This window comes from Pogona vitticeps, chromosome 3, assembly GCF_051106095.1.
Source record: "Pogona vitticeps strain Pit_001003342236 chromosome 3, PviZW2.1, whole genome shotgun sequence".
NCBI classification, from domain to species: domain Eukaryota; kingdom Metazoa; phylum Chordata; class Lepidosauria; order Squamata; family Agamidae; genus Pogona; species Pogona vitticeps.
In genome coordinates this window covers 70004225-70031621 of record NC_135785.1, presented here as the reverse complement: position 1 = coordinate 70031621, position 27397 = coordinate 70004225, and the positions used below count along the sequence as shown (strand labels likewise).

Genomic DNA, 27397 nt, shown 5'->3' with positions numbered 1-27397 from the left:
ACAGTTATTGATCTTCAGAATCAATGAGGGGGAAAAAGCTTCTAACGAGACAGTAAAGGAAAGAAACCAGGCACTCTAGTGCCAAAAAAACTTTAAAACCACTCTGGACTGAGATGGACTCAATAGATGATGAAAAATCGGAACCTGGACCTTTATGCAGCAATTGAGATCCAGCATCAAGAAGCCTGCCTTGCTGTTCTCTAGACAACTGTGGTGGATTATGCTTCCCATCCACCATCACCATGGGCTATGCACATCTAGGATCTCTAGGGCCATAAGTTGCCACCCCAAATCTTCCCTGTCAAATTCATTTTCTAGGGTTAGAAGTTGGAGAAACATTGACATTATAATGTACTGTAACTCAATCTTTACAATGCATAAGGAATCAGAAACATATCACAACTGGGCCACAATAGAAGCATGCCACTACTGTTTGTTAGGGGTATGCTCTCTTGAATTTTTGGAATGCAGTTCCCAGAATTTTCCAAAGTTTTGGGAAATTGCAGCCCAAGAATCCAAACACACACCTGTAGATTTTGCTCTCAGACAATGGGTTTGAAGTTCCTTACCTGAACCATCAGTTTCCCCAGTCTATATCTGATGGCTGGTTTTGAAAAAGGAAGCAAGATGTGGTGCTTCCTGGGAGTTGTAGTTTTTTGGGAGGTACCCTTATAGTGCTGGATGGACACTGAGACTAGAGCTCCCAGAAAGCACAGCAGCAGTTTTCCTTTAAAAAGAAAAGTCAAGGGAGGCTGATGGTACAAGTTTTTTAAAAAGCCAAACCCTTCTCTAGAGCAGAGAAACCTACAAATGTGCTGATTTTGGTTTCTGGGCTATAATTCCCAGAATTCTTAGAAAATTCTGGGAACTGTAATCCAAAAACCTGAAAGAGCACATCCTTACTATGTATCACTAGCTACCCACTCAGAATCCAAGGTTAAACGGTGGCAGCAATGTTAATCACAATTATGTATTTTTCGCTCCATAAGATGCACCTTTCCATAAGACGCACCAAATTTTTAGGAGAAGAAAACAGGAAAATATAATCTGTTTTCTTCGCTCCATAAGACACACAGACTTTCCACCCCCCTGTTTTGTGGGGGAAAAGTGTGTCTTATGGTGCGAAAAATACGGTAGCTTTTACTAGGCTCATCTCTTAACCAGGTTTTTGAAATTGTTACTTGTTTATGGTCCTGCTGAGTCTCGATTTTTGGTTACATTGCCAATAAATAGAGGAAAGGAAGTATACAATTATACAAGCTATTCCAAATACTGCAGATAAGGAAACCCAGACAACTGCAGTAATTCTATGTTTCTGACATGCTGCAGCTTTAAATACTTTTCCTTGAGCTAGATATAGGAGCTTGAGTTTTACAGGGCCTTACAAAGGCATAAATGAAACATACCTTCATATACAAGTTACATAGTGTTCTTTAAATACAGCTGTGGGTATTATATGAGAACCCTGGATTTGCTCAGATGCAACATCAAACTATGATTGGATAGTACATAAATGAGCCACAAACTCACATACTCCCTTCTTCACCTCACACACTGTGATTCCTTGTCTCCTCCTCTGTGTTACCAAACCACTATTTTAATATACATGCAACAGTGTATGGTTAGTTAACAAGCAGCAGGAGAAGGCGGCAAATGCAAAGAAGAGGGAGTGCATGAATCTACAGCTCATTCACATAGCAACCAGTCATGGTTTAGGGTTTGGTCTAAATAAAGTCACTGGGACTATGAAAAATCACTAATTCCGTATTGGATTATTTGCCGTATTTACATTGTCTAATCAAAAGGCAATATCTCTCATTTGGCTCTACCACTTAAACTGAAAACATAATATAGAACAGTTAATTTCTTAACATTCTTTGAAAATTGCTGGGATACACAGCTGCATGGAGATAAAATAAGCAAAAGAAAACAGGCATCAATATCGCAGCAAAAAATGCACCTACATTTCAGCTTTATTTAAATTTTTGACATTTATCTCTGGGAAAACAGGATGTAAAAACTGCAGTCAGTGCAATTAGCTATGAAAGAGAACATTTGATGACCATTAATATTCAGTACACTAGAGGTTCTTCCTGTAGGGACAAAGAACCAGTTGTCTCAGTGGAAATTCTCAAAGAAAATAATTATTTAACTAGCCTGCTGAGTGAAAACCCCAAAATACTTAGACAGTCATGGAAGAGACAGTTCCTAAACAGCATTAGTTATGTGACTCTAAAAGAACCAAAGTTCTGTGCAACCATTCCCACTAGACAAGATAGGTTCACACCTCTTTTACCATTGACTGAAATCTTTATACTTAGTATAGTAAGTCACAACCACCACTGAATCAGTGGGGATTTGGGATATCACTTCCTCCATAGGTTCCCTTGATTCTAATGGGCCTACTCTAGTTTTGACTTATGGAACTGCTGTCTAGCTCAGAGGCTTATGTATCTGGCTGTGAAGCCAGGCATTGAGAGCTTGATTCCTCACTGTGTCTCCTTGATAAGAGCTGCTCTCAATGATCCATAAGGTCCCTTCCAGCTCTGCAGCTCTAAGATTATTATTATTTTAACATGATAGGCTGCAACTAGAATAGGCCCATTTGAATCAGGAGTTTGATATACAGCGGTGCCTCACTTAGCGACATTAATCCGTTCCGGAAAGAACGTTGCTAAGCGAAAAAATCGCTAAGCGAAATTAAAAAGCCCATAGAAACGCATTAAAATGTGATTAATGCGTTCCTATGGGCTTAAAACCTCACCTTTAAGCGAAAATCCTCCATAGCGCTGCCATTTTCGCTGTCTCTTAATCGAGGAAAAACAGCAGGCAGTCATTTTGTTTTCCCGGTGGCCATTTTGAAACCACTGATCAGCTGTTAAAAAAGGGTCGCTTTGCCATGATCGCTTCCCTGCGATCAATCGCAAAGCGAAAAAAACCATAGGGGCCATCGCAAAGCGATCACTTTTGCGATCGCAAAAACTCTGTCGCTAAGCGATTTTGTCGCTCAACGGTGCGATCACTATGCGAGGCACCACTGTACCAAATTCCCACTGGGCCTACTGTAGTGCAACTTACTATATTAAGCAGGATTTCAGCTACTTAAAGTTTCATAATAACTGACTATAAATTCATAGTAAACTGGTTAACTGTTGAAAATTAAATAACCCAATTATGACACTCCTACAATTCAACTACCACATTTACAGCCTACTCCAAAATTTCTAAATCTGGCATTATGCACTTTAGGTAATAATTCATTAATTCTGTGTAACAAAAGGGACATAAAATGTTCAGTCAAATCTGTGTACATTTTTAAATGACTAATAATTACACAGCTATCCCAAGTCTATGTTCAAAATTTTAAAAATCAACATAAATATATATTTATCTTATTTATACACATGTAGAAAGCAGTGAAAACAGTTATTTCTAATGTGGTCTGCGGTTTCAATGGCTATTTTGTTGTTGTTTAGTCGTTTAGTCGTGTCCGACTCTTTGTGACCCCATGGACCAGAGCACGCCAGGCCCTCCTGTCTTCCACTGCCTCCCGGAGTTGGGTTGAATTCATGTTGGTCGCTTTGATGACACTGTCCAACCATCTCATCCTCTGTTGTCCCCTTCTCCTCCTGCTTTCACACTTTCCCAACATCAGGGTCTTTTCCAGGGAGTCTTCTCTTCTCATGAGATGGCCAAAGTATTGGAGCCTCAGCTTCAGGATCTGTCCTTCCAGTGAGCACTCAGGGTTGGTTTCCTTTAGAGTGGATAGGTTTGTTCTCCTTGCAGTCCAGGGGACTCTCAAGAGCCTCCTGCAACACCACAATTCAAAGGCATCAATTCTTCGGCGGTCAGCTTTCTTTATGGTCCAGCTCTCACTTCCGTACATCACTACAGGGAAAACCATAGCTTTGACTATTCGGACGTTTGTTGGCCAGGTGATGTCTCTGCCTTTTAAGATGCTATCAAGGTTTGTCATTGCTTTCCTCCCAAGAAGCAGGCGTGACAGGTTTGGGCTAAACCTTATAGAATTGTTAAATCAAGTTTTGTAACATGACAATAAGTATTGTCAGGATCAGTATTGTAAAAAGAAGCAAAGCTTGAATGTACACAGCTTAGGTAATGGGAACAGCTGTGAATGCAATCATAGGATTGGTTATCCATGAGATAAAACTAGCAGACCAAGCATACACAATCTGTGGGTTGTTGTGAGTTGTTGGTGGTGAATCTGGTTGGTCTGTTCGTGGAGAAGAGTTGTCTTATTCCTGTGCTGGAGAATCCTGGAGGAAGCCATGTCTACGTGCTTGGTATTGAAGAGGAACTCTGGCTAATTGGATGGAACGTATGGTATACGACTACTGAACTTATTTACTGGGCATTAAAACTGATATATGCACTAAACTCTGTGGAAACTATTGTGCATTACCTTGGAACTGAGAACAAAGACTTAGCTGTAAATATACCTGTATATTCTGTAAATAATACAATCTCTGCTATCAACACTACTCTGGTGCTTGGCGTATTCATCATCTCAGGGAAGAGCTCTATTGGTTATCGCACCCTGGTGTGTACCTGTACTACTGCTACTCTTTCAAGGCATCTTTTAATTTTGGGGCTGCTGTCACCATCTGCAGTGATTATGGAGCCCAAGAAAGTGAAATCTGTCACTGCCTCCATATCTTCCCCTTCTATTTGCCAGGAGGTGATGGGACCAGTGGCCATGATCTTAGTTTTTTTGATGTTGAGCTTCAGACCATTTTTTGCACTCTCCTCTTTCACCCTCATTACAAAGTCCCTTAATTCCTCCTTACTTTCTGCCATCAGAGTGGAATCATCTGCATATCAGAGGTGGTTGATATTTCTTCCGGCAATCTTAATTCCGGCTTGGGATTCCTACAGTCCGGCCTTTCGCATGATGTATTCTGCATATAAGTTAAATAAGCAGGGGGACAATATACAGCCTTGTCGTACTCCTTTCCCAAGTTTGAACCAATCAGTGTTTCCATATCAAGTTCTAACTGTTGCTTCCTGTCCCACATATAGGTTTCTCAGGAGACTGATAAGGTGATCGGGCAGTCCCATTTCTTTAAGGACTTGCCATAGTTTGCTGTGGTCCACACAGTCACAGGCTTTTGCATAGTCAATGAAGCAAAAGTAGATGTTTTTCTGGAACTCTCTGGCTTTCTCCATAATCCAGCACATGTTGGCAATTTGGTCTCTAGTTCCTCTGCCCCTTTGGAATCCAGCTTGTACTTCTGGGAGTTTTAGGTACAGAGCTTCCAGATCTCTCTTGCATTTTGTTTCCCTTCTCTTCTCTGCTATTTGTAAAGCCTTGTTGGTCAGCCACTTTGCTTTCTTGCATTTCCTTTTCTTTGGGATGGTTTTTGTTGCTGCTTCCTGTACAATGTTACAAGCCTCTATCCAAAGTGCTTCAGGCACTCTGTCCACCAAATCTAGTTCCTTAAATCTGTTCTTCACTTCCATTGTGTATTCATAAGGGATTTGGTTTACATTATACTCGACTAGCCCAGCGGTTTTTCCTACTCTCTTCAGTTTAAGCTTGAATTTTGCTATGAGAAGCTGATGATCAGAGCCACAATCAGCTCCAGGTCTTGTTTTTGCTGACTCTACAGAGCTTCTCCATCTTTGGCTGCAGAGAATATAGTCAGTCTGATTACGGTATTGCCTATCTGGTGATTTCCATGTGTAGAGTCACCTTTTGTGTTGTTGGAAAAGAGTGTTTGTGATGACCAGCTTGTTCTCTTGACAAAACTCTATTAGCCTTTGCCCTGCTTCGTTCTGAATTCCAAGGCCAAACTTTCCTGTTGTTCCTTTTATCTCTTAACTCCCTACTTTAGCATTCCAATCCCCTAGAATGAGAAGAACTTCTTTCTTTGGTGTCAGTTGTTCTTCAATGTCTATAAACACCATCAAACTAGGTTAGTTTGTGTTGAACAGTTTATCTATGCTTTATTTTGTAAAGTATGTTGGTTTTCTCAGATGTCGCAACTTATGGATGATGGAAAGGAAGTGTGCATTCACAAGCCAAAAGCAATCTTCATATCTAGCTCACAGTCAACTTTCCCCCTAATTTCAATGGAAGGTTTTCACCAAACCTCCTTGGTTTGGGGCAGTCAGGGCTGGTAGGTCACACATTTTCCCATGCACTGCAAAATCCTCTTCTTTCTGCTGTCACACTTGGAAAAGCCTTCCATTCAAGACAGTAAAAAACTTTTTCCAAGCCTACTTGAAGAACAGGTAAGGAAAGAACATGCTTTTACATAATCCCATTAAATTGCCTGTCCCCAAATAACCCACATATTGTCCTTTCAATGGTCTCTTGTGCATCTGGATTTTATCTGCCAATCTACTGAAACAACCACAAATACCCATGTTAAGTATAGATCAATATGCCCTGATCATGCATTTACATTGTTAGTTACAACCAAACTTTGATATTTCCAAAAATTCTCTTTCTTTTTCCTTTTACTTAATGAATGCCTCCATGCACGCTCATTCTGAATATTTTCCAAAGCCTCCAACATTTTGGAGAGCAGGACATTATCCTTTACCTGTGCAGAATCAGTATCTTGCCACCTACTTGCCAGTCCACTTTTTAAAGAAGTTACCTTCCTCCCTCCATTGGCCTCTACCATGGCCTTTATATCGTCTATAAAATGTTCCCTGCCCTACTCTTTATCTGCCTTGAATAATTCATAATTCTTCTAAAGTTCCAAAATATAAATAATGCTATTAGCTGATAAATTACTTTACTTTGAAGAACACACATTTCAGAACTCTCCTGATCATAATGGAAAACTTTAAATCTTGCTGCCAAACAATTTGTGTTGTTTGGCTCTTCTTCTCAATATGACCCTTAGAATGATTCCTTCTATGTTCTGTCTCTCCAGATTTAATGTGCTTTAACCAGGCCAGGAAAAATAATTCCAAACTGATCTTCATCTGATAAGTAAGATAAGCATGTGTGTGGAAGCCAGGGCAATGACTCAAAACATCACACCCTCATGTGGCTCCAGGGGCAGTTGCAGTGGGGGGGGGGCACTCTGAGGAGCTAAATAAATCCCACAATGCCAGCATATAAACTAGATATCTTCAACTTCACATTACAGGAATATGAGCCTTCATAAGCAGGAGACTGTGACTTATAAGAACATGCACTTTTGCCTCAAAACCTTCCTGTTACAATACAGCTAGATCAAGAATAACAAACCACTGCTTCACTCTTATTATTCAGGCAACAACCAGGGCAGGGGTTTAGATTTCATCCCTGTTTATGAGTGACCCCTGAACTTAACTTTGAATATCTGATCTACTTACAAATATACCTTAAAGAGAAGAAAAGCAAAACAAAGTAAGTTTTGGTTGTTGTGGGTTTTCCGGGCTCTTTGGCCGTGTTCTGAAGGTTGTTCTTCCTAAAGTTTTGCCAGTCTCTGTGGCCGGCATCTTCAGAGGACAAGTAAGTTTTCTCTCTTGCTTCAGAGTTCTATCTTGTACCGCCATATTATTTATACTGATACTGCTACACTGATTAAGCTATAACTGTGATTATATGAAATCATTCCAGACTGATAACCAATAACCATGTTTAATCTTTGATTTTATCATCACGGAAGCAGCTACAAGCCTGGCACATAATACTACCAGTTTTCTTTTTCATAATTAGCTGACTAAATATGTTACTGTCACAAATGTCTTTGTGGAATTTCCCTTTCTGTCCTAATTTTTCATTGTTGAAATTGTTCTTCAGCTGGCTCTATCATACAAAGCAGAATTTAAATTACTACTATTTTCTCATACTTCCAGCAGAGTTTCATATTGCTCCTCAATCTTGTTTTGAAAATGATTGGCAAATTTTTCACATTCCAACACAGGAAGACTTTCTTTTCAAAAAGGTTTCTTCAAGGTGACTGTGCTGGATGCCTGTCATAACCAAGGACTTTTCATGCAAACCAGCAAGAATTTTTCTACACATATCAGTGGATGGCATGACCTGCTTTTCCAGCACCAGGCAGAGGAAACACAAGCATATGCTATTTCTCCAAAACAGCTCATGTGCAAAACACACACATGGGAGGAAAGGAGTAAAGGAAACATAAGAATGTCTGAGAACCAGACTGGAAACCCAGAAACTAGGTAATGAGGTCAAACCTAAGCAGGCAGCAAAGTAAAATATTGCTCTGTCCAATTTTGTCCAGATGATTTCAGAGCTCTAGTGGGAGGAGGAGCAGGAAGTGTCTGATGAATTATGAAAATGTCTGAAGTTTCCACCATTAACAGAAACCAACTAAATTAAAGTCATTGGTTTGGATCCTCCATTGTTCCTATCTGCATAAGAGACAGCCAGATTCCCCACAATCTCTCTTCTATCCATTTTCTACTCCTCATATGATCCCCTAGAACAATGGTCCCCAACCTTGGGCCTCCAGATGTTCTTGGACTACAACTCCCAGAAGCCTTCACCACCACCTCTGCTGGCCAGGATTTCTGGGAGCTGAAGTCCAAGCACATCTGGAGGCCCAAGACTGGAGAATCCTGCCCTAGAATCTAAGACAGGGTGAATGAAGTGTGGCCTATTGGCTGCATATGGTCACAAGATCCCTAATGAGTAATTTCCTGTTTCTTTAAAATTAAAAGCCATTTGGGTCTTTTCAGGATGGGGAGGGAACTGTACCGGGTGCTTGCTTGCCATGGTCAAGAGGAGAGAGAGAATAGCCCATCATAAAAAAAAAACTGACTCCACCCTGAGATGATTTTCAGGGGCACAGAGGGCTGTTGAGGGAAGAGGAAGGAGGGACACTCTGGTTTACAGACACATATTAGGATCCAAGACATTTAACCATCAAATTCAAACCCATGCTATAAAAATTAACGTGCACACACAGGAATTTGTAGACTCAGGAAGAATAAATCTTCAGACTGAGGATTGCTATGGGAATCCAAATGTTGGATGAAGACTGAAGATATACAGACTCAATTATCACTTGTGGATGCAAATGTAATAAATAAAATGCCTCAGAAGATAGAATCATCTAGGCTTGTATTTTGCTCAGATGTTCTCGGGACTTACCGTATTTTTCCATTTATAACACACACCCATTTATAAGACATCCCCCCCCAATTTTCTAACCCCAAAATTAAGAAAATTTATCTTTGAGGATTCAGCCTCTGAGCTCAGAATGTTGGACATTTTGTCTCTGTTGAATCTTGAGCCTACAGGCTCCACCTCCAAGGAGGTGTGCTTCAACTGGTTTGCTCAGGATCAGCTGACATAAGTTCTATAAGTCTCCTGACTGTAGGAAACTCAGCCTGGTGGATGAAGGAAGTCTGTTTACAGAGGCAAGGTATGTGCCATTTTGTTCTCTTGTGGCGCAGTGGTTAAACTGATGTACTGCAGCCAAAACTGTGTTCATAACCTGGGGTTCAATCCCAGGTAGCCAGCTCAAGGTTGACTCAGCCTTCTATCCTTCCGAGGTCGGTAAAATGAGTACCCAGCTTGCTGGGGGGGGGGGAATGTATAGCCTGCATAATTAACTTGTAAACCGCCCAGAGACTGCTTGAAGCGCTATGGGGCAGTATATAAGCAGCACACTTTGCTTTTTGCTTTGCTTTCTCAGCTATCTCAGCTTACTTCTGTGTAAAAAACACCCCTCAATTTTTAGGGAAATGATTTTAGGAAAAAGTAGTGTCTTATAGATGGAAAAATATGGTAATTCCAGCTGGGAATTCACTTGAGGAAGTCTATTGACATGATGTGTATATGCATGTACAGTATGTATATAAATAATCATGTTATCAGAGAGCTTGGGAAAACATGGAAGTTTCAGTAGGTGTACATTTACCCTGTTTCCCCGAAAATAAGACCTAACCTGAAAATAAGCCTTAGAATGATTTTTCAGGATGCTCATAATATATAAGCCCTACCCCAAAAATAAGCTCCAGTTAAGTGAAACTCCACCCTCTATCATTGTGCAGGAACCAGATGACATGACTGTATTTGAATAAAAGTAATTGTTGTCCATGAAAAAAAAAATAAAACATCCCCCGAAAATAGGCCTTAATGGTTTTTTTGGAGCAAAAGTTAATATAAGACCTTGTCTTATTTTTTGGAAAACATGGTAGATTTCTGGTTGATGGAATATAAAAACATGCAATGCTTTTGATAAGGCTACTGAAGAATGTGTTATGTTTTAATAGTTTCTCTTCCAGCTATTTTCTTTGTGGATACCATTTTCATGTACTTTAAAACTGTATCTTTTAACTCTTTTAAAGAAGTATGCTGGATGAATGTAATACTTTTTTCCTGTTAAAACCTTCTATTCCTTACTGACTACAGAAGAACTACACAACTTTAACACTGACAATGAAGAATTCAAATAGTTAGATTTGGCTCAATCCAAATGGAGAGAAGAGCCAAGAAATCAGAAGACTGAGAATTGGAAGGGCAGCAATGAAGGAAGTAGAAACAATAATTAAATATAAGGATACGTATCTCAGTAGAGACCAAGACCAAGATCATCCACACTATCATATTTCCAATCACTTTGTATGGGTGTGAAAGCTTGACAGTAAAGAAAGCTGACAGGAAAAAATTGATTCATATGAAATGTGGTGCTGGAGGAAAGATCTGCAAATACAATGGACTACTGTAAAGAAGAATAAATGGGTCCTAGATCAAATCAAGCCTGAACTATCTCTGGATGCAAAAAATGATGACAGTAGGGCTGTCCCAAATGAGTCTGAACTCATCAGAAGAAGGCAGGATTCTCCAGAAAAGACAATAATGCCGGGAAAGGTTGAAGTCAGCAGAAAAATAGGAAGATGAAATACAAAATGGATTAACTCCCTAAAGGAAGACACAGCTTGAGTTTACAAGAGCTGAGCTGGGCTGTTGAGGACAGAACATTTTGGAGATTACTCATTCATAGCCTCACCATAAGTTGGAAGCAACTTGATGGCACAAACAACAATAAATTCCTTACTGAACCTTTTCTTAGTTGCAATGGTACATTTTAGTCTTCTTTCTATAGTTGTATGGCTATCAATGTAGTGAGCTAAAAAAAATCTTTAGGGGCAAAATCTGTGGTTGATGGGTGTCTTTAGCTGGTCTCTTTTGTGCAATGATCCCTGGTCCTTGTGGCTGTGTAGAGCTAAAGACACCCATCAACCACAGTGACAGATAATCTCTCCCAATTATCACAGCAATACATACACAACAAAAACACGCTGATCACCCTATCTCCTGAAAAGGACAAAAGCTATTCCCACAGCTATAAATACTCAACTATCCAACAAACAGCAACAGAGCATGGACAGCGTTCCTACTCCAGTCCTCTGAAGATGCTGACCACAGAGACTGGCGAAACGTCAGGAAGAACAACCTTCAGAACATGGCCAAAGAGCTTGAAAAACCCACAACAACCATCAGATCCCGGCTGCGAAAGCCTTCGAGAATACAAAGCTTCTCTTCTTTAGTCATCTGAATAGATACAGGTTGTAGGTTACAACTGAATTTTTAAACTGGAGAAAACGATCCAGAAATGTTACTACCCTTGCCAATGAGGGCACAAGAAAATTTTCCTGACCCAATCAAGATACACAAACATTACTTAATCCTGAAAAAAGGCAGAAATTTATTTTAGCTTTAGTTGCAACACATCATGATTTAATCATGAAATGTATTGCAATGGTGATTGCTTTAAAAGGGGAGAGCTACATCCACTCTAAAACTATTAGGATTCTGTTTTAATCAAACAAATTGCAGAAGGACATTTGTCTGAATCATTATGACATGACTAATATTTTAGGAAACTAAGCCATGTTCTAGCTGGCTTATTGCCTGGCACATAAATCCAGCCTCCTCACTTCAAATGCTGCAAGGTGATAGTTGAATTTTAAGTATACTTATTCTTAATAATACTCACAGTATATTTATATATGAGTTGAGCCTGAAAAAGATGGAATGTTTCCTGCTGGAAATGTAATATGCTTTCTTTAGCATTACAGTAAAATAAATGTATATTGGATTCTAATTGCACCTTCCATGAAATCAACTGTGTGTGTGTTTAGTCGTTTAGTCGTGTCCGACTCTTCGTGACCCCATGGACCAGAGCACGCCAGGCCCTCCTGTCTTCTACTGCCTCCCGGAGTTGTGTCAGGTTCATGTTGGTTGCTTCGCAGACACTGTCCAGCCATCTCATCCTCGGTCGTCCCCTTCTCCTCTTGCCATCACACTTTCCTAACATCAGGGTCTTTTCCAGGGAGTCTTTTCTTCTCATTAGATGGCCAAAGTACTGGAGCCTCAGCTTCAGGATCTGTCCTTCCAGTGAGCACTCAGGGTTGATTTCCTTTAGAACTGATAGGTTTGTTCTCCTTGCAGTCCAGGGGATTCTCAAGAGCCTCCTCCAGCACCACAATTCAAAGGCATCAATTCTTCGGCGGTCTGCTTTCTTTATGGTCCAGCTCTCACTTCCATACATCATGACAGGAAAAACCATAGCTTTGACTATTCGGACTTTTGTTGGCAAGGTGATGTCTCTGCTTTTCAAGATGCTGTGCAGATTTGTCATCGCTTTCCTCCCAAGAAGAAGGCGCCTTTTAATTTCAGGGCTGCTGTCTCCATCTGCAGTGATCATGGAGCCCAGGAAGATAAAATTTGACACTGCCTCCATGTCTTCCCCTTCTATTTCCCAGGAGGTGATGGGACCAGTGGCCATGATCTTAGTTTTTTTGATGTTGAGTTTCAGACCGTTTTTTGCACTCTCCTCTTTCACTCTCATTACAAGGTTCTTTAATTCCTCCTCACTTTCTGCCATCAGAGTGGTATCATCTGCATATCGGAGGTTGTTGATATTTCTTCCGGCAATCTTAATTCCGGCTTGGGTTTCTTCCAGTCCAGCCTTCCGCATGATGTATTCTGCATATAAGTTAAATAAGCTGGGGGACAATATACAGCCTTGCCATACTCCTTTCCCAATTTTGAACCACTCAGTTGTTCCATGACCAGTTCTAACTGTTGCTTCCTGTCCCACATATAGGTTTCTCAGGAGACAGATAAAGTGGTCAGGCACTCCCATTTCTTTAAGAACTTGCCATAGTTTGCTGTGGTCCACACAGTCAAAGGCTTTCGCATAGTCAATGAAGCAGAAGTAGATATTTTTCTGGAACTCTCTGGCTTTCTCCATAATCCAGCGCAAGTTAGCAATTTGGTCTCGAGTTCCTCTGCCTCTTCGGAATCCAGCTTGTACTTCTGGGAGTTCTCGGTCCACATACTGCTGAAGCCTACCTTGTAGGATTTTGAGCATAACCTTGCTAGCGTGCGAAATGAGTGCAATTGTACGGTAGTTGGAGCATTCTTTGGCACTGCCTTTCTTTGGGATTGGGATGTAGACTGATCTTTTCCAATCCTCTGGCCACTGTTGAGTTTTCCAAACTTGCTGGCATATTGAATGTAGCACCTTAACAGCATCATCTTTCAAGATTTTAAATAGTTCAACTGGAATGCCATCACCTCCACTGGCCTTGTTGTTAGCCAGGCTTTCTAAGGCCCACTTGACTTCGCTCTCCAGGATGTCTGGCTCAAGGTCAGCAACTACATTGTCTGGGTTGTCCGGGATATCCAAATCTTTCTGATATAGTTCCTCTGTGTATTCTTGCCACCTCTTCTTGACGTCTTCTGCTTCTGTTAGGTCCCTCCCATTTTTGTCTTTTATCATGTTCATATGAAATCAACTAGCAAATACAAAATCTTCCTAAAACAATCATATAATTCATAAATAGAACTAAATAGTTAAATAGTTATCATATTAAACCATTAAATCATGATATGTATATAGACAAAATATAATGTCTATATACAAATAACAAACAATGAGCACATAAATATTAATAACACTTAGGAGAAAAGGAATACTCAGGAGTGGTTCACAATTCCCTTCTTCTGGGTGTGCCCTGAGTGCATAGCTTGCTCAAGGCCACAACAAGCTGGCTCTTCTTGGGATGCACACTGGGAAACTGAAATCCCAGTCCCTGGCTCCATAGCCAGATACCCAAACTACTAAGCTATCCACAACCATATACCTAAACCTCTGATAAGGAGCCCATTGGAGGAGGCGGGACAGAGAACCACCAAACACCCGCTCATCCAAAGGATGAAATGGCATGAATCATCAAACTGGCCATTCATGCCAACTCTACAAGTCCACACAGGCTGGCTCTACTGGCAAAAGCCCATTGATCTCCCAACCTCTGGCTTCCCAACCAGATACCTAAATCATTGAGCTGTCCAGCCAGTTCCCTGCAGAGTCAGAGGTTGTGAGTTCAATTCCCCATTGTGCCTCTTGTGAGTAGAGCCAGCCTATGTGGCCTTGGGCAAGTTTCATATGTTGCTCCCAGAAGAAGGGAATGGTACACTATTTCTGAATATTCTGCACTTGGAAAACCCTCAAAAGTGTTGCCATTAGTTAGAATTCACTTGACTGTACATTATTATTATTATTATTATTATTATTATTATTATTATTATTATTATTATTATTATTATTATTATTATTATGAGGAGGAGGAGGAGGAGGAGGAGGAGGAGGAGATCTGAAAATTAAATCTATTAATTAATCCATGAACTAGTGGTCAAAATCCTATTGGATGTTTATACACATACAGGAGGAATTGCAGAAGTTGCTGTGGTTAATTGCTGGCAGTTGACAACTTGTCAGGCACCTGCCAGATGCATACCAGGTACATGATTGCACCTACGACTGACATTCAACAAGCACCTTGCCAATAATCCATGGTACCTTCTGTGATTCTCCTTGTACACATGAATTAAATTTAATTTAATTCAGGACCGTGAATTAAAAACTATCAGTCTGTTTTCTCAGTCTCCTCTGTAGTTTTTCTCATCTTCCTACTCCCAGTTTCTTCAGTTCCATAAACATCTAGCCTTACAAAGTTCCTCAACCACATGTACAGACAAACACATATGCACATGATTTGTACAAATTATTACAAATCTTACATAATTGTGCAAGCTAAGGACTACATTCTGAATTCTGTTGACATAAGTACAGAAATATTACTGCTATGAAATTTTGTTCATACATAGCATCCACCATCCAATAGTCCAAAAAATGTTTATCTGGAGAAGCACCAGCTATACGTAAATTCATTCATAATATTTATCAACATGATTTTGCAGAACCAAAACCAATATCATTACTTGATTTTTCCCCCTAAGATGTGGAATACTGATCGCTCTGTTTTCCAGAAATTACAGCTAAAAACATAATTTCAGCATCATCACTAAAATAAATTCAGATTGCCATGTGCTCACCAAAGAAACTGAGACAATTTGTGCTTGAATGATTAAAGACGTTTAATTGATTTCCAATTATCTGTTATTACTTTGCAATTCAGATAACTGCCATGTTCACAGCTTCAACTTCCTCTAAAAGGCTTAGATATGTGTACATTGGGTTCTTTCCCTGCATGTTTTCAACATAAGGTTCTCTAGGATGTATATTAGTAACAGTTTCCAGTCCTTCTGTATGGGCTTGCAAACATTTAATGTTAATATGGATTTTAAAATTAACCTATGACTAGATCTCGGAATTCATCTAATCCTCTCTTTAAATTTGTCTATCAGTGGAATTCAACACATCTCTACTCAAAAGCAGACTTCACTGAGCTCAATAATGCCTATTAGGAAAGGAGACTAAAGGAGATGAGCAAAATTTGAACCCAGTTTTCCTCTTGGTCAGTTCACTATAGTGGCTCTTGGTACTATATTTTAAGGTCTTTGAAATACATCAATGTGAGCTTTACAAGCCTTGAAATTCTTTTTCAGTTTTAAGCAAATGTATACATTGATTCTGATGAGATGGGTTTTGTATTGCCAAGAATTGTTCCATGTACTTGCAGTACCCATTCAGCCAATCATTCATTCTGCTGAGCTTGCTAAGTTAGCATTTCTGATTGCATTTTCTGTGACGTCACTTAGTTCAAGGGCACTTAGTCAGAGAGAGATTTAGATTAAGCCTTTTAGCTACATTTACTTTGCTAGTCATATAAAGCTACCTCCTGGATTGGTACAAATATTGACTGCATTATTATGACTACAGCACAAAATATAAACCTCAGAATTACAGGTTTTGTCAACTAGTTTAAATCTTCAAAAGCTATGTTAATACTTTCCTATATATCCTGGAAAAAAATAACATGAAAGAACACAAATGCCTTGCAGTTTTAACATGCAAACAACAGATCCATCACATCATGGAAAAGGTTCTTTATTAAAATGTGGTTTCAAAACTTCCTTTTGTTTTTTAAAGTGCTTGCTTCCATACCCTTTCTCTCCAATGTCTGCCAGATGTTTCCATGACCTTTCAGTCACAATCTTATAAAGAGAGGTACTTCAAAAGATATTCAAGAGTATGTGTATTCCAGACCACATCATTTAGGTCTAGAATCCTGGGCCTAAATTTCTCAAGTCTTTTCTGTGCCTTAATTGCACACATTGCTGAACAGCCCAAGATTACTAGGTATCATGAACAGTAAGCACACAGCCAAATCTAATATGGCAATTTCCTCTGAAGCTGTACATGATTTGGTGCACTGAAGACATGTGGAAGGACTTGGCTCAGGTCCTGCCAATTCCTTATGAAAGATGGAGTTAAAGAACAGCAAGGATGGCCATGCAAAGATGCCTGCCTGCCATGGTTTCCCACCAGTATATTATTATACCTGTCTTAACCCATTTTCCTCCTAGTAGATTACTGCTTCCTACAATTGGGGGAAGAACACATAAGAGATTTTAAGAAGAAAGAACATAGGAAGGGGAAAGGATTCAGCTGCCCCCTAGTGCTCATCCATCTTCAATTATAAAGTGTCCCGCTGCTTTGTAAAAATTCAGTGGCAGGGCCAATTTTGGACAGAGGTCTGACACTTCTAACTTGGTTCTGCCTCAATGTGTCCTGACCTGTACTGTAACAGTCAGATTCTATGTAGGTTTGCTCCAAAAGTTAGGCTATGTATTCAATGGGACTTATTTCCAAGCAAATCAGTACGGAGTGCAGTTCGGAGCAGGCAGAATTCTTGTTGGTTCTTCAGTCAAGCTCTTATAAAAGAAAATATTTATCTCCAGGAAAATATTTGCTAGAGCCAAACCAGATGTTACAAAGCAGACAGTAAAAGTCTCCCAACTTGTTTTTCTTAATGAAAAGCAGCCACAGGACTCTATAAGTTTGAACAGAGGAGAAGGGACTCCTAAATGCTTTCCCTTTTGGCTGCTGCTTCTTCCATCCAAACTGGCACCTCCCAGTTTGCTTTTCCATCACTGGAAAAAAATAAATACCTGAATATTTCTCCCTTTTAGCAGAAAAGCAGCTGCAATGGGGAATCTGAATCAGGAAATAGCCTGATAAGAAAAGAGTTAAGCAATCCTAAATCTGCCCTTCCTCTGCTCAAGGCTGCAATCTACAATGGACACTCCTATTATTGCTTAAAGAGTCTGAGATAAGGTTGCCCTGTGGTTTACACTCAGTAGCTGAGATCCTGTAGCTCAGTGTAGTAAGTCACACTAAAGTAGACCTAGTAAATCGGTAGAGATTGAGCAAGTCATCTCTTCCATAAGTGCCATTGATTCAAATGGGCCTACTTTAGTTGTGACTTACCTTAGTGAAGTAAACTGCAACTAGAGTAGGCCTATTTGAATCACCTGAATACTGTAAATGAAATTCATGAAATAGTTGACTCACTAAATCCTTATTCTATTGTGACATGGTACTCCAAGCAACGGGATTTCAGCCAGTGGAATTAAACTGAGAGGACTTGTAGGCAAATAACAGAAAAGATGCACATAATGTTAATGGAATATTGTCTGTGTCTAAGCCTGCCATCTCATACACACTTACCTAGTGATTATCATTCCAATGGATTCAAGGGGACTTCAAAATAAGCATACATAGAACTGTGTTGTATAAGTTCCAGGGTTATTGTCAATGGACACTGAAGTTAACATCATCTCTTTGTCTTATATAGCTGTTTCATAACATGCTATTAAATCCAGTTAGTAAATTAGAATGAGATTAATCACCTTATATTATTTGGATTATATGAAGTAGTTAATAGCAGATCACAAACCAGGAAGAAGTATTTTTATATCACTACCAATTAACCTTTCTTTTAAAAAGAGCAACAGGAACATGATTTTCTCCAACCCTTAATTACACTCTTTTGGATCCCAGTTTACTCTAATCTCCAGCACAAATCCTACCCAATGCATTATCTGCCTCTCCAGAAACTGACTATTCCATCCTCATTTCATCATACACCCCACCTCTTACTTCTTCCTGACCTTAAACTGAGATTTAAACATTCTTACAAAGACGTCTCTCTGGTCAGGCCACAAGCCCGAAAACTTTGTATTTATTAACTTTCATTCTGAATTGTTCTCTCTTCCTCTTGTCATGGTTACCACTCTTATTTACACGTTGATAATAAGGATAGTGAGAGCACTCCACAAAGTATTGGCCAAGGAATTCAGTTTCATAATCATCTGAGACAGCACTCCACATGGTTCTAAGGTCAGCATATCCTCCTTCCCATCCCCAAATGTACACGCACTATAATCCAGAGCCAAGAGCAGAAAACAACTGAACAGGAAAGCAGTGGCTCTGTAGCCCCAAATGCCCCTGGATTACTGGAAAAATGAGATATTGCAAGGAACTCAGACAAAGTGACGGGAGGGAGGGAGGTGACCAATATTGTGTCCTAAGGCTTGTACTTCAATAGAGACAGGGGAGTTGCTTTTTTGGACTGCAAGTCCCAGAATCTCCCAGTCAGCTGGGGATTCTGGGACTTGTAGTTCAAAAAAAAGAGAGGGGGGGAGAGAGGGAGAGAGAGAGAGACCACTTCTGTTTTTCCGGTATCCAGTATGCTCTTTTATGATAATGAGATGCAGTCGGGACGTTTAAAGAAGGACTTCTAATGTATATGCAACACCACTGGAGAAAACGACTGCCTGAAAGCCCAGGAATCGTAGTCTCCAGTCAGTGTAGCAGACACCGCTGGAGGAGATGGACCAAGGAGCCTGGCTGGCCTGAGGCAACGTCCGAGGTGCGACCCATCCCGTACAAGCAGCTCCCGTTCCCAAGGGAAACGTCTTCGTTTCGCTTGCAGCCGAAGCCACATCAACCCCTCGCCCGCCCGCCCGTCGGTCCCGGCTTTCCCCCACTACCCCCAAATCCCGCCCCAAATCCCCCAGCGGCTTACCGTGACTGCAGGCGCCCCGTTGGATGGCGATGACGGGCGGCTGGCGCTGGCCCTCGGAGCGCCGGCTGGCCGCCCGCAGCTGGCACAGGTTGGCGTAGCTCTTCCCGTCGTTGCCGCACACGGGCTCGTTGCTGGCGCACACGCAGCGGCCGCCCTTGGCCCGCCTGCGCACGGTGGCCGAAGCCGCCACGCCGGGCCCGCCGCCGGGGGAGAGCACGCACAAGAGCCCCTCGGCGCACGACGGCTCCCCGGCCGGCGGGGCCCCGCACGGCTCGCCTTCCTGCGCCGCGCAAACCGGGCAGCAGCCGCACGAGTCGAGCGCTTCCCCGCTTCCCGCGCACTCGGCGGGCAGCTCCGGGCAGCGCGCCCGGTCGCAGCGCTCGGGACAAGCCCGCTCCTCGTAACGCCGCCCGAAGAGCTGAGCCGAACCGCCCGGCGGCAGCACCAGCACCAGCACCGCCAGGACCACCAGGCAGTAACAGCAGCCGCTGCAGTAGCCGCCGAGCATCCCAGGCCGCCCGAGGACCCTCATCGCTCCTTCAGAGGAAGGCGGCGGGAAAGACGACTCTCACACGCGCGGCGCGGGGCTGCTGCGAACGGCGGAGAGAGAGGGAAAGGCGGCGGGGGCTGCTGTGGAGAAAGAGAGGGAAAACTCCGGCGGGCGGGCAGGCGGGCTCGGCGAGGAGCCGCGCTGAGAGAGAGAGAGAGAGAGAGGCGACGGCGAGGGCGGGGAGGAAGAGCGAGAGCGAGCGAGCGAGCCGCTTTTAAGCGAACCCCCCGGGAGGGAAGTGCAGCTGCTGCTCTTGCGCGCGTGGAAAGCGGCCCGTCGGTTTGCGGCGCTGCTGCCGGGGAGGGGACTTGGCGGGATTACACAACCGCCTGGCCCAGCGGGAGGGGGGGGGACACACGCAACCGCCGCAGGTTTTAAAGCGGCTGCCTCCCTCAGCCCGTTCGTCCTTTCTTTGCCGCCGCCCCCACCCCCTCACACACACACACACACACACACACACACACACAGAGTCCAACTAGGGCGGGCGAGGCCGGCGCGTAAAGTTATTCTAAGCCTCTTGAGCCGCAAGCTGTTAATACTGGAAACACGCGAGGCAGGGTGGAGCTACACGGTCTCTTCACCCCGCTCAGGGAGGCATCAGAGATGGTCGGTGTTGTTTTTCGGATCCTTTCTAGGTCTAATGTTCCGACCTGGTTCTTCAGGTTGAACCCCTCTTCCTCCGTCCCCCCCCCTTTCCTCTTTACCCATCCGTTGGAGACAATCGTCATACTGTAATTTGTTTCAGGAGAGCTGAATTACCTGTGCAGGTCATAAGAATTTGATGATCAACCTTATCTCAGGGATGGGTAGGATTCATAGCAAAAAGTCTCCTTAGGATACTCCTCAGACTGTTCTTTATGCAGGGACAAAGAACACAGGATGACCTGTAAAAATCCCAAGAGCCATTCACTGATCCAAACATTTTGGGGAGGGGAGGCTCACCCCTGTTGACATTTCTCCAAAAAGGCAAGACACACACCTATCATCACATCATACCTCATATTCAAGTTGAGGAATTGCACAAGAAACATGGCTGCAGTGCTTAGCAACATGGCTATATGGCATAAAACTGGGATTCAGTCATTTTTACAGGCAGACAGCATGCTTCACACCTGTGCATACAGAATATAAGAGACCAGGTGTTTCGCAGAAATGTTGTGGCAGGAAAAGCTAGAACTAGGTTACAGACCAATGAGTGTCAGATACCTTTTTTAAAAAAAGTAAACACAAAATTCCACCAAATGGGATTGTAAAGCGTACAGGTCCATCTTGTATCATAAAAGCATTGTTCTCAGATCCTGTGGATTTGTTTGTACTAGGGATGGATTTAAAAGTCATTCTCTAATCATAGCTCAGATGCTTTTCAGCATGCTCTCATAGGCGGAATGAGGGCTTGTTATCTGAAGCTGGATCCCAACAAGATGGTGACCCCCATGTCTGAGAATCTGGTAAGTGCACTGCTCTGGATGGTGTTGAACTCTCCTGAAACAGCATGAACCATCTGACCCGAGACCAACTTGGTTAGCCTACCAACTAGAGCCATTTGTAGACAAGGATAACACTGGTAACTTCCTGTTTTGACGATTTCAAAGCACTCTGCTCAAAGCTACCCTTTAAGAAAACACAGGTAGTGAGATATTCAGTAGCTAAAGTGCAGGCATTGTGTTTTCTACCACTCTGAACACAATGGATCCCATAAAATTTAGGAAGCTAAAACAGTTGTACCTGGTTAATAATTGAATGGGAAACCACTAGGAAATGCCAGAGATCTCTAGGTGAGACTAGGAAGGAACTCTGCCTGAATACCTGGAAAGCCAGAGCCAATCAGCACTAACTGGGCAAAATGGCCATTTAGACTTTGGTTCCCATATACTTTGTGTTCCTTACAGATACCTTATGGGGCCCATATAACACAATTTCTAAAAAACAAAACAAAACCTTGCATAGGTTGACAATATGGCTTGTCTGAGTTCAAGATCTTGATAATTATAGTCAAATCCCTAAATGAGACATGGCCCAAGCTCTTGTGGTGTCACTGCTCGTGCAACAGATTGACATTTTTGCTGTTTGCTTGGGGTGTCCAGGAACCTGCTCTAAAAGCAGAGGTTTTTATTAATGGAGATGACTGCTTATGTAATTCCAATGTTTGCACAGTGCTACTATGTCACGACACTGGGAAGACTTTTTTCTCAATGGGATCCTTGTTTTATGTATCCGAGGAATTGCTCCCACTCACATATTTTCCCAATCAGTGCTGCTGGAAAGGAGCTCCTGGTACACAGTGTTGCAGGAAAGGACTTTCTCAGCTGTAGTTTCCTAATTGTGGAATGATCTCCCTTGGAAGATGAGGACCTTGCTATTACCAGAAACAAGTTAAAACTTGGTTGTTCCCCTTAGCAATTGGTGTCCAGGCAGATCAAGGATTTGGTTTGCATTCATTGACTTTGCCTGTATGTTTTCCTCAAATTCATACATGTTTACATATTTTATTGGTTTTAGATATCTTTTAAGTGATTTTATTGATTGTACCCCATGTTGAGATCTGTTGAGTAGAGAAGGTTAGAAATATTGTAACGAATAAATCCATGTTCAATCCTTGCAGCATGACAATCACGGATCCAGTGTATTATGGTGGAGAAACAGTGTCAAGGTACAAATAGTAATTGCATTAATTTCTGTATAAAGAACTTTGAAGTGTAATATATTTTCTCAAAATGAGGACACAAGCTTCACTGTAACCAGAAGTACAGTAATGCAGTCACGTAATAGGCAGACAGAAATATCAATGAAATACATAAGTATTTAATATGCCTCCATATAAGTATGGAGGTACATTAAATAATTACCAATAGGTGTAAGCAAGCAGATATACAATGAAAATCCTGGCAGTGAGACATTTCACACAGAAATTTCCTCAACACATAGCTTCACTAATTTAATCATCTTGGCTCCAGCCAGAGACCTAGATGATTCTTACAACTATGATGTATCTTATCTTTTGTTTCCTTGCTTAGATATTGAATTCCAAAGGTTTTTGAACTAATCAGAGGAAAGGAAACAGAAGATACAATCATGCTGTAAGAGGCAGACTGACTGCTGCCTAGAACCAGGATGATTAAATTAATGAAGCTATAGACTTGAGAAAGACTCTTCATGAAACAGATTGTGCATTTGCAAATTCCTGCCTGTTGAAAATTATCTAACATATTTAGATTCTTTTGCTCGCCTTAAAGTGTTGCATATTTCTGTTTGCTTAATGCTATTATGTTGTTGTAATTTATTAACGTACATCTGCTTGTTATGTTTGGGAATCTAAGGATTTTGCAGTGACATTTAGGGTTTTGTGATATTGGCTTGGACATGCAGGTAGGACCACCATATCCATGGAAATGGTATCTGTGATTTCAAATGTCCGTGGTCACCTTTGCTGCAACTCCACAGTGCACACATGCACACTACAGTGTGCATGCCCACTTAGTTCCTCCTCTCACCCCCCTTCCCCTCTTGTAGTGAATGGGTTCACTTCTCTCTGAGGTTTCAGGCATATGGGGGGTTACTAATTGCAGCTTACTTTGAAAAAAGGCATTAAAGATTCTAAGTAAGAGTTAATGTGATTAGCATTTATACATTGTATTGTTGCCATGTGTCTTTGCTTTTTAAAGTCATAGGGAGTGCCAAAATTAAGAACCTCTGTGCATATGTTCATTGATCCTTGTCATTTTTACAGTGAGATGACTGATCAGTAATCTGAACATTATTACCATCCATGCCTACAGAAAGAATAACAAGTCTTTAATAAATGACACTGTTGCAGCATTTGGAAGTCCACGGTCAAGATATGAATTTTATGAGTCCTCATAGCTTTTTCTAGACAGGCCACAAAAATAAACAAACAACACAGATTGACTATTGGCTATCATAAGCAGCTGAAGTCCAACCAATTTAAGCATGTTTCTCCTAAGTATGACTCAGTCTGGATCCAACTACAAATTTTACATTCCACATGATTTTAAAAGTTTGAGGGTTTTGAGAAAATCACACACACACACACATGCATGCATGTATAAAATTGTCCTTTTTGACACCGGCAACCACAGGCCACTGTGCATAGCCAAATACAGATAAGACCTATGTCATAGCTCAGAAAGTCACACACATTGTAAGATAAAACGCCTGCATTTTGCAGGATGGGAGTGGCTTGATAAACCATGTCTGATTGTGTCTTTTTGAAGAATCTTTGTATTTGTTGCCATAAATTGGCCTTGCTTTCTCAAACAAACATTTGTGCAATTTAAGGTCATTGCTGTGCTGGCAGTCGAGTCATGTCCTAAACACTGATTTTCTGGCAAGTTTCACATTTCTGGGGAAAGGAAAAGTAATCTCTTTGTCCTAAAAAAAAAACCTTTCTATGCTGATCTTAATACATCTGCAGTCATTGCACAGTAAGAGAAAGGCACAAACTTAATCATCTTGCTTTTATCAAACACTTATTGGCCACAGTTATTGACAGTTCAGCATGCAAGAAAGGATATTTTGTTTTCCTGCACGTAGCTTCGCTCCTAGAGAAATGAGCTATAGAACTACTCAGAAAAAAACAGGAGTCTTTCAATCACTGAATTTGACCGCTAGATTTCTGGCTACCATACAAGCCACAAGGAGCTACATGTTCCAATATCTCTTTAAACCCAGGGGAAATCTGTATCTCTTCCAGTAACTTTCAGATTTGTCACTCATTTAACATTGAGAAAATAGCCCTAACCAGCATTTTCCTAAAATATGATGAAGACTGCAACATCTTTTGGATACATTATAAGAAAAACTAGCTACTGTTGCTCTACTTTTAGCACTAAGGAATTGCAAGTGGAGACTCACAACAAGAATTCAAGAATTAGTATTTGAACAAAATATGGTGTATCTTTGCAATCTTGAGTAGGAGTGCCCATTTTCAGTGCTCCAACCAGCCTCTAGTAGGTCCCTTATGATGCTATGTGAGACTGGAGAGAATGGGATAGGTATAGCTTTCCACCACCACTCTCTTACAACCTTTTTTTTTTACCTCTTTCTGTCCTATGTACTTGTACAGAAGGGCTCAGATTCAGATTTGGCTTTATCCTGTATGAAGTGTAAGGGCTGGTTTGGGGAGAAGTAGATTTTTCTTGTACCCCGATTTCTCAAATCTTCCCATTGATTAGAGGGAAGAACTTATGTTAGCCCAAGTCATATCTATAGACTGCCTAGCCTAGCATCATCAACTAGTAGAAGCCCTTGAGTTGTACGGGAGGATTCTTTCCTAATCCTACTTGAAAACTGTTAGTATTCTCTGGTGGACTCCCATCCAAGTGCCAACCAAGCCTGATGCTGCTTAGCTTTTAAAAATTGACAAAACAACGTGTTCAAGGTGACATAGTAGTATGTTGCATACCCTTACTTCAAGAATACTACAAAAATTTCAAGCAAGAGCCTCTCCACCCCATTCCCCTTCTTTGTTTTCTATATGCCATGGTCCCTACTGGCTATTGAGCATACGAATTTTACTGCTCACTCACCTAGCACGGGGAGTACTAAATTTGGTATTAGAATAAGTAAGTCGAGTCTGAAACAAATGTTGCAGTGCACTATGCCCATCCTGTATGAGAGGCATTTCTGTATACGACAGAATTTGAACATCTCTGGGATAAGAGGTACATTTCATGACCGGTGAAGAGATGGACACGTCTTTCTTCCCACCACCACTCAATGTACAGGCTTTTTCATGCTATGCTAGTTAATCCTGGAGAACTAGTAGCCTCAGACGTCAGTTTTTAATAGCTATGTAGCAGCATAAGGGTCCTGGGATATATTAAGTTCTGGAGCTGAGAAAGGTATTGTCCTTACTTGCAAAACTGTAAATTACGCCTTCTGGGTAGGGAACAGTGCTGGTTACCAAATGTTTTCAGCAGTATGTAAAATTTTGCCTTCTTGATTCAAAATGAGAAAAGAGATTAATGATCAGCCCTAACGTATCTTAAACACTATAGAGACTCTACCTTAGTTTTGATAAGACTTTCTTATCACTGTTGGATTGTAATTATTTAAATCTAGTTTTGAGGGCACGAGACCTTTTGATTTACCTCCCATCTTCTTTCCCCTATGAGATATCTTGTGGAAATGTTTCTTTTTCTTTCTGATCCCTGCCTGCTGCTGACAAACCCATGAGGTCCCAGCCCTCCATGTTTTGCTCCATAGAATGAGATGTTTTATCATTCAAACAATCTTTATTAAGCTAATGGAGGGATTCTCAAAAGGATTAACTTCCAGACATATAGAAAGCAGCTTCAAACCTTTTGTGGTTAACCATAAATCTTTTATCAGGCCCAGAATCCCTTCAACTTTGGGCAAGCTCAGTGATGGGGGTTTTGGTTCCTGCTCACTCGCTGCAGGGGTCTTACGTAGGCTAAGCAAAGGGTTCTGCAGCAAGGATTTTTTAAATATATATAACCCCACTGAGAATGAATGGGCAATCCCTCTCTCCTTCCTTTCCCGTTTGAAAGACAAGGAGGCTTGACAGTTTTCTCGGGTATTGTGCTAAGGTGGTTATGGAGACTTGGAGGATTCTTAAGAACTGTGTTCTGGGACATAATGCTGTTTCTTCCTGTTTTGTCTCTCCCAAATAGGAGGGTTTTCTAGGGAGGCTGTGGGTTGCCATGCCTTTTGGATTCAGCTTTGGTGATGTGCAAGGAGACAATCTCCCCAGTACATGGACCCTCCTTTAACACATATTCTCATTCCTTCTCAGGTTTCTCTTTAGCAGGTATCTCTATCTCTGATAAACATGCTTCTCCCACTCTGGGTATCATCCTCCCCTTTCTTCCTCCACCACCCTTTCTTATTTCCTGCCTTTTCTCTAACCCTTTCACTAGCACCTCTTTTATAATTTTGAAAGGCAGTTGGTCCCGAGAAGCATGACAGCCCACCAACAGAGGCTTTATCATCACTGTTGCCCTCCTTACACTCCCCCTTGCCGAAGAACTACTTTACTTGCACTGCTTCAAATCTAAGCCCTACAAAGTAGACATACATTTCATTTCAGTGCTGGCTGGAGAGCACAGCGAGTTGGGTGTCTGGCTATGGAGCCAGAGGTCAGGGATTAAATTCCTCACTGGGTCTTGTTTAAAAAGAGACTGCCTGTGTAGCCTTGGGCAAGCTACATGGTCCCAAAGAACTGCCCCCTCCCCCAATACTGAACCATTGCTGAGTACTCCCACTGATTCTTTAAATTAAAAACTGTTTGGGTTCCAGAAAAGTAGTTTGCTCACCCACCATCTCCCCTTCACCATCCTTTCTTGGAAGCACTTCTGTTTTTAAAAGCATAACAAGAGGCTGGGATGCAACTTCAGCCATCCTTCTTCATTGGTTATGCTGGGCAGGACACATGGGAGCTGCAGTGCAGTAAGGCCCACCTATGGTTTACACCTTGAAGTATCACTCTATTTAGAAATCACATCCTCTCTGCCTTAGTAGCAAGTTGTCCCTAACTGAATCAAAAATTTGTCTTTGTCCCCAGTTCTTCCCCACCACCTGACC

The 27397-nt window shown here is 41.6% G+C and overlaps 1 protein-coding gene across 1 annotated transcript in view; it reads right to left on the bottom strand.

The window, feature by feature from the left end:
* Positions 1-19962, bottom strand: part of HTRA1 (HtrA serine peptidase 1) — a 60069-nt gene extending 40107 nt beyond the window's left edge. The window contains exon 1 of the mRNA XM_072995443.2: positions 19285-19962. Within this exon, the coding sequence (XP_072851544.2) occupies positions 19285-19816 (532 nt within the window). The 5' untranslated portion in view covers positions 19817-19962. The remainder of the gene's footprint in view (positions 1-19284) is intronic.
* Positions 19963-27397: the final 7435 nt, after the last annotated feature.